The sequence below is a fragment of the Convolutriloba macropyga genome, chromosome 12, assembly GCF_964194025.1.
Source record: "Convolutriloba macropyga chromosome 12, txConMacr16.3, whole genome shotgun sequence".
Lineage (NCBI taxonomy): Eukaryota > Metazoa > Xenacoelomorpha > Acoela > Convolutidae > Convolutriloba > Convolutriloba macropyga.
In genome coordinates, this window is record NC_134479.1 from 37630996 (window position 1) to 37639916 (window position 8921).

Consider the following 8921-nt stretch of genomic DNA (forward strand, 5'->3'; position numbering starts at 1 on the left):
TTCGTGCAAAGGATCCGAATTCTAGTCGCATTTCAACAAAAGCACAATTTTATACAAACTTGTACAAAAATGTATCCACAGATTAAATTTTCAATTGAAAAATTGAAAGATAAGAAGTTTAGAAAACGATAACGTATAAATTTATACAGGAGAAACAATAAAAATGAAAACCATGCTGGCAAATGCTCTAACAAAACAGATATATAGGATTATCAACACTTACAGTTTCAACTAATTTGATCTGTTTCCTTCAAATTACAAGAAAATTTACCGGAGAATAAACTGCGAGGCATAAATTATTGCATTCATTGTAATCGCTACCTATATCTTTACCAGCGCAAAATGGTGCAAAATATTCTCAACATGGGAAAGGAAACAGATTGGTAATTTTTTTTAGTTAGGATCACTTTTTGAAAGCTCCCAATTCAGCATTCATATCATCGTCAATTTCCGGAATCCAGAAACTCATTTGGTTGCAGGTACTAGCTAGCATCATATATTTTGGGTTAAATTGCACATTATAGATAGTCGATGTTTGCTTGCCTTCCATGGTGCAAACTTTGGCACCTGTTTCACACGACCACGCATGAAGTTTACCATCACTTGATCCGGACAGAACGAATTGGGCATCTGGGGTAAAACTGGCCTCTAGAGGTGCGTTTCTCGCATTGTTAAACCCAGTGAATGTCTGCAACAAGTTACCTTGGAAAGCATCAACAAGACGTATTATCGAGCCACTTGTTGAGATAAGAATCATTTTTCCGTCATTGCTGAACTTCATGCCCGTCCAGTCGCAGGATTTGTCTTGCTGAAGTCTGAAAGTTGAAAATGGACCTTTATCGAAAGACCTCAGATCGTATAGCTTGATCATTTCTGAGTTGATTCCCGCAGCAAATATTAGACCCTCAGGATCGAAGGCAGCAACTGGTCGACCAGGCAGATTCATTAATCCTTGGCAGTTTGTCGATCGGAGGTCCCAGAGACGAATTGTTTTGTCGAGCGATCCGGACAGAAATGTGTCATCTACCGGAGACATACAAAGAGTCACAACCTTTTTGGTATGACCGCCGAAGTATCGAATATACTTGTTATCATGAACTGACAGATAACGAAGAGTGTCATCAATTTTGTTTGAGCTATAGATGACACAATTGGCCTGATGAGTGTACCTAATTATATCAACTCCATATTTTTTACTGAATAAAGTTTTTCCAGGAACTCCTTTTACAACATCATATATTTGAATCGAATCGTCATCACTGCTGGAAATCAAGGTTGTTCCGTCTTCAGAAAAATCAATTGAATTGATTTTGTCAGTGTTCTCTTTGAAAATTTTGGCAACTTTAAACTTCTTCAAAACTTGGTCACTAAGCTTCATTTTTCTAAAACACAATTACAAATCCACACCTAAAACTCAACTATGTAAGTGATTTCGACTACATGGTGATAAATTAAGGTTGAATTACCGCTCCAAGATAAAAAGTACTTCACATGAGTTACCATAAATTTTCTCGCCAAAGCCCTATGATCAGTTCTAAAGCAGAAAAGTCGCAGATCAGTTCTACACTAGTGTTTTCTTAATAGATGAGCGGGAGCCAGGAATATTAGCCGACAAGAAAATGAAATTTTTCCATTTTACTCTAATTGGTTCGGTGGAAAATTATCTCTAGTGTGCGGTCGGGTTGCGCTTCACTCGGCTTATCAGTGGCCGCATCCCCAAAGGCGCGAGTGCAACAACGGATAGACCTTCGCTATATTCCTCGGCTTAGAAAAGTTTTTTAAAAACGAAGGTAAAGAAATGGGGTCTTTCCCATTGTAGCCCCCCCCCCCCATTATGGTATAATTACCATGTTTGGGGGGGGGGGGGGGGGGGGGGGCTATAGGTTATCTGACCACTAAGCTGGGGGGGGGGGCTATAATGGGAAAGACCCAAGAAATGCCCCCAACACTGGGTGAATTTTGGCTGGCCCTGGGCCCTCCCAGCACACAAAGATTGCACACAACATCAGCTGAGAAAACTATAAAAACCATTGAAAACAAACAACTAATGATGAAAGTAGGAGAGTCAAAAATGCAGCATCTCTTCTTCAACAAGGGCTCCCATGAAGCATGAACAAATTTGCGCCGCCTAAGTGTCCTGGAGCCTCAAAAGCAGATGATTGAAATTAGGAGATTGAAGTTGGTTGTACACAGATTTGACGGTTCTGCTCATTGCACGTGAATTTTCGGCTAAATTTGACAATTTTTTGTTGCCGGCTAAACGCCCTGTCGTTCAAAAACGGCATTAAACCAAAGCCCACCCCCACACGTATATTACGCCCAAGAACATTGTCAAAAAAGTCGGGTTCAGAATCAGATTGAGTTGTCAATAGGAGTTAGCATCCTGTCAAGAATTAGGGCCGGTCATCATATGGCTCGGGCACACGAGAAATGAATCGGATCCAGGCAGCTAATCAAGAAAATTTTCTTCAATAAGAATTAAAAGGGCATACAATACGGGATGGTAATCTACATAGTGGCTCAGTAAAGATACTCTTTTGCCTTGAAAGACGTGGTAAAAAGTAAGTAAAAAAGTAAACGGCGAGTTCTTCAAATTTCGTTCTCTTTTGTTTTCTATCACTGCATCTGTTCCGCCCGGGTTGATTCTCTCTACAGGCGAGCAGAGCAAGCGATTCCACTACTAATTGCTCTGTTGCTACGGGATGCATAACTTACTTAAGGGGGATCCAAAATATGTTCCACTGTATTGAATTCTAGTCTCAATACTTAGTTAATTTTCCTTACAGTAGTGATCATGATGTGAGTTTAGTACTTATAATTTTCGTGTCTGCTTTTTGACCAAAATTGATCTCAGATGGCAATATATTTGCGTGCTTAATCGAACTGAATTTTTCGTGATCAGCTTTGCGTAGAACTTTAATTTTGAAGAAATTTTTCAATATTTTGTGCAATATCTTCATGTTTGATACGAAATTCTAACTGTAAAAAAAAGAACCAATCACCAAAACCAAAAAAGTATTTTAATCAGGATTTTGAACAATTCATAATACTGTTAAAGAAAATCAAATAAATCTTCTGAAGCCAACTTAAAAAAACAATTGATAGAAGCCAAATGGTAGAAGTCCTCATTTTTTTTGGAAATGTGACCCCCAAGTCTACTTTGCTTGTCCTCAGTCGATAGTATCTTTGGTCAATTTTGTGTTCGCAAAAGCATGGCGTTTTATAGCTGTCTGATTTAAATTTGGGCGTGACTTCGTTACTCCTGATTGTTTTTTCGCACCTTCTAATTTTGAATTTTCATTCCATGTTTTTTAAGAGCAAATTCTGAGACTCGTTAAACAAGAACAGAAAATTGACTGCTCAACCAGAAGCTTTTCAAACTGTTTCAATATTAGTCCTGACAGAAGGTGACCGCCGTATTGGCCGACAGGGCGTTTAGCCGACAACCAAAAAATGAGAAATTCAGCCGACAATTTAAGTAAAATGAGCAATAAAACTTATTCTGAAGCTGTGATTGGCCAATTTAAAACACTATTTCGTAAGCGCACAAATATACCGCAGTTTTTTTATCAACTAGCGTAACAAAGGTTTATCAACTAGTGAAACGAGGGTATTTAACCGCATCTGGCCATGCCTCGCGGGCCAAGGCCATGCCTCAGCGGCCCGTGGGACTTGATATGAATCTATCACAACCGAACTACTGATTTATGGACCAATGAGACTTTTCTGACCAATTATGATAAAACTGTCGGCTAAATTTCCCATTTTTTCCTTGTCGGCTAAACGCCCTGTCGGCCAATTTTCCTAGCACCCTGACAGAACACAATTTTTTTATCATGATTTGAAAAGCGTGATGAATGTAGGTTTTTATCTGCCGATTTGTAAACAAGGAAGTCCTCATTTATTTCTATGTAATGCTCAGTTGCAGAAAAAAAGATAAATTTATACCAAGCCAATTTGTGAAGCAAAGTTCTTAGCGCCAAAGAAAATTATGTCTCGTCTCACAAAAATTTATTTTGGTGAAGTTGCTCCGAGAGGTTCTTCGGCGGCACTTTTCAGATTATTATAAGCACCTTTCAGACGCAAGTGACTACTTTTTACAAAAAGCTTTCCTTATTAGTTAGTACTTGCTCTACTGCTAGGGTTGCATAATGTACTGAAGGGAGATCCAAAACTTGTGATACTGTTTTGACTCTAAGTCTCAACACTTTGTTATTTTCTTCTTTTATAGTAGTGCTTATGACGTGAGTTCAGTATTTATAATTTTCATTTTCGTTTCGACTTTTTCACCAAAATTGATCTCAAAGGGCAATATATTTGCGTGCTTACTCAAACTGAATTTTTCGTGATCAGCTTTAACTAGAACCTTAATTTTGAAGAAATTTTTCAATATTTTGTGCAATATCTTCATGTTTGATTCGGAACTCTAATTGTAAAAAAAGAACAAATCACCAAAAACCAAAAAAACTATTTTAATCAGGATTTTGAACAAATCATAATACTATTAAAGCGCAATCAAATAAATCTTCTGAAGCTAACTTTAAAAAAACAATTGATAGAAGCCTAATGGTAGAAATCCTCATATTTTTTTTGGAAATGTGACCCCTAAGTCTGCTTTGCTTGTCCTCAATCGATAGTATCTTTGGTCAATTTTGTGTTCGGAAAAGCATGGCGTTTTATAGCTGTCTGATTTAAATTTGGGCGTGATTTCTTTACTCCTGATTGTTTTTTCGTTCGCACCTTCTAGTTTTAAATTTTCATTCCATGTTTTTTTAAGAGCAAATTTTGAGACTAGTTAAACAAGAACAGAACGTTGACTGCTCTACCAGAAGCTTTTCAAACTGATTCAATATTAGTCCTGACAGAACACAGTTTTTATCATACTTTGAAAAGCGTGATGAATGTAGGTTTCTATCTCCCAATTTGTCACCTAGAAGTCCTCATATATTTCTATGTAATGATCAGCTACAGAAAAAAGGTAAATGTACAGCTAGCTAAATTCTGAAGCGAAGTTCTTAGCGCCAAAGAAAATTATGTCTCGTCTCACAAAAATTTCTTTTGGCGAAGTTGCTCCGACATGTTCTTCGGCGGCACTTTTGAGATTATTATATGCACCTTTCAGACGCAAGTGCCTAATTTTTACACAAAAATTTCCTTATTAGTTAGCACTCGCTCTACTGCTAGGGGATGCATAATGTACTGAAGGGAGATCCAAAATTTGTGCTACTGTTTTGACTCTAAATCTCAATACTTTGTTATTTCTTTTTTTTTACATTAGTGATTATGATGTGAGTTCAGTATTCATAATTTTCAATTTCGTTTCTGCTTTTCAACCAAAATTGATTTCAAAGGGCAATATTTCTGCGTGCTGAATCAAACTGAAATTTTCCTGATCAGCTTTGCGCAAAATTTTAATTTTGGAGAAATTTTTCAATATTTTGTGCAATACCTTCATGTTTGATTCGAAATTCTAGCTGTAGAAAAAGAACAAATCACCAACACCAAAAAACTCTTTTTAATCAAAATTTTAAACAATTCATAATACTGTTAAAGAAAATCAATGAAATCTTCTGAAGCTAACTTTAAAAAAAAACAATTGATAGAAGCCAAATAGTAGAAATCCTCATATTTTTTTTTGAAACAGTGACCCCCAAATCTACTTTGCTTGTCCTCAGTCGATATTATCTTCGGCCATTTTTGTGTTCGCAAAAGCATGGCGTTTTATCACTGTCTGATTTAAAGTTGGGCCTGACTTCTTTACTCCTGTTTGTTTTTCCGCAGCTTCAAATTTCTAAATTTCATTTCAATTGTTTCGTTTAGAGCCAATTTTGAGACTCGTTAACCAAGAAATTTGATCTGTTCAACCAGAGACGTACCGAACTGATACAAAATTAGTCCAGACAGAACACAATTTTTTTTATCATACCTAGCAAAGTTGTGAAGCAACTTTTTAAGCGCCAAACCAAATTGTGTCTTGTCTCACAAATTTTTTGGTGAATTTGCTACAAGGTGTTCTTCGGCGGCAATTTTCAGATTATTATATGCACCTTTCAGACGCAAGTGCCAAATGTTTACTTAAAGATTTCTTGATTAATGGCACTTGTTCTCCTGCTAGGGGATGCAAAATGTACTGAAGGGGGATCCAACACTTGTGCTACTGTTTTGACTCTAAGTCTCAACACTTTTTAATTTCTTTTTTCTGTAGTAGTGATTATGATGTGAGTTCAGTATTCATAAATTTCAATTTCGTTTCTGCTTCTTGATCAAAATTGATTTCAATGGGCAAAATATTTGCATGCTTAATCAAACTGAAATTTTCTTGATCAGCTTTTCCTAGAATTTTAGTTTTGAAGAAATTTTTCAAATTTTTGTACAATATCTTCAACCTTGATTCGGAATGCTAACTGTAAAAAACCGAACAACCAAAGATGAACCAAACCGAACAACCAAAACCAATAATGTTTATTAACCAGGGTTTTCAACAACCCATATTAACAGTAAAGCGCAATAAAAAAATTATCTGAATCTAAATTAAAATAACACAATTGATAGAAGCAAAATAACAAACTACACACATTTTTTTGAAAATGTCACCCACTTCTATTTTGTTTATCCTCGGTCGATGCTATATATGGTTATTTTCGTGTTCGCAAAAGCATGGCGTTTTATAGCTGTCTGATTTAAAATTGGGCGGGACTTCTTTACTCCTGATTGTTTTTTTGCACCTTCTAATTTTGAATTTTCATTTTATGTGTTTTTTAAGTGCAAATTCTGCGACTCGTTAAACGAGAACAGAAAATTGACTGCTCAACCAGAAATTGTTGAAACTGATTCAATATTAGTCCTGACAGAACACAGTTTTTTATCATGATTTGAAAAGCGTGATGAATGTAGGTTTTTATCTGTCAATTTGTAACCAAGAAGTCCTCATTTATTTCTATGTAATGATCAGTTGCAGAAAAAAAGATAAACTTATACCAAGCCAATTTGTGAAGCGAACTTTTTAGCGCCAAAGAAAATATTGTCTCGTCTCTCAAAAGTTTCTTTGGTGAAATTGCTCCGAGATGCTCTTCGGCGGCACCCTTCAGATTATTATATGCACCTTTCAGACGCAAGTGCCAAATTTTTACTTAAAGACTTCCTTAATAATGGCACTTGTTCTCTTGCTAGGGGATGCAAAAAGTACTGAAGGGGGATCCAAGACTTATGGTACTGTTTTGACTCTAAGTCTCAATACTTTGTTATTTTTTATAGTAGTGATCAGGATGTGAGTTCAGTATTTAATATTTTTAATTTCGTTTCCGTTTTTCGACCAAAATAGATCTCAATGAGCAATATAATTGAGTGCTTACTCAAACTGAATTTTTCCTGATCAGCTTGAAGTAGAATTTTAATTTTGAATAATTTTTTCAACATTTTGTGCAATATTTTCGTGTTTGATTCGGAACTCTAATTGTAAAAAAAGAACGAATCACCAAAAACAAAAAAGTGTTTTAATCAGGAGTTTGAACATTTTATAAAACTATTAAAGCGCAGTCAAATAAATCTTCTGAAGATAACTTAAACAAACAATTGATAGAAGCCAAATAGTAGAAAACCTCATGTTTTCTTTGAAAATGTGACCCCCAAGTCTACTTTGCTTGTCCTCAGTCAATACTATCTTTGCTCAATTCTGTTTTTGCAAAAGCATGGCGTTTTATTGCTGTCTGATTTAAAGTTGGGCTTGACTTCTTTACTTCTGTTTGTTTTTCCGCAGCTTCAAATTTCTAAATTTTGTTCCAATTGTTTCGTTTAGAGCAAATTCTGAGACTCTTTAACCTAGAAAGTTGATCTGTTCAAACCAGAGACGTACCGAATTGATTCGAAATTAGTCCAGACAGAACACAATTTTTTTATCATACCTAGCAAAGTTTTGAAGCAACTTTTTTAGCGCCAAACGAAATTATGTCTCGTCTCACAGTTTTTTTGGTGAATTTGCTCCAAGATTTTCTGCAGCGGCCCCTTTCAGATTATTATATGCATCTTTCAAACGCAAGTGCAAAACTTTTACAAAAAGATTTCCTAATTAGTTAGCACTTGCTCTACTACTAGGAGATGCAAAATGTACTGAAGGGGGATCCAAGACTTGTGCTACTGGTTTGAGTCGAAGTCTCAATACTTTTTTATTTCTTTTTTTTTATAGTAGTGATCATGATGTGAGTTCAGTATTTATAATTGTCATTTTCGTTTCTACTTGTCGACCAAAAGTAGTCTCAAAGGGCAATATTTCTGCGTGCTGAATCAAACTGAAATTTTCCTGATCAGCTTTGCGCAAAATTTTAATATTGGAGAAGTTTTTCAATATTTTGTGCAATACCTTCATGTTTGATTCGAAATTCTAGCTGTAGAAAAAGAACAAATCACCAACACCAAAAAAATCTTTTTAATCAAGTGCAAAATTTTACAAAAAGATTTCCTAATTAGTTAGCACTTGCTCTACTATTAGGGGATGCAAAATGTACTGAAGGGGGATCCAAGACTTGTGCTACTGGATGGAGTCGAAGTCTCAATACTTTTTTATTTCTTTTTTTATAGTATGATCATGATGTGAGTTCAGTATTTATATTTTTCATTTTCATTTCTGCTTTTCGACCAAAATTGGTCTCAAAGGGCAAAATATTTACATGCTTAATCAAACTGAAATTTTCGTGATCAGCTTTGCCTAGATTTTTAGTTTTGAAGAAATTTTTCAACTTTGTACAATATCTTCAAGCCTGATTTGGAATACTAACTGTAAGAAACGAATCATCAAAGACAATACAGATTTTTAATCAGTTCTTTCAAAAACTCATAAAACTATTATAGTGCAATTAAGTAAATCTTCTGAAGGTAACTTAAAAAAACAATTGATAGAAGCCAAATAATAGAACCCCTCATGCATG

The 8921-nt window shown here is 35.5% G+C and overlaps 1 protein-coding gene across 1 annotated transcript; it reads right to left on the bottom strand.

The window, feature by feature from the left end:
• Positions 1 to 349: 349 nt before the first annotated feature.
• On the bottom strand, positions 350 to 1419 carry LOC142351160 (WD repeat-containing protein 82-like). Its single transcript, XM_075403275.1, has one exon. It carries the CDS (start codon positions 1376 to 1378, stop codon positions 404 to 406), a length of 975 nt encoding a protein of 324 aa, XP_075259390.1. The 5' UTR covers positions 1379 to 1419; the 3' UTR covers positions 350 to 403.
• Between the last annotated feature and the right edge of the window lie 7502 nt (positions 1420 to 8921).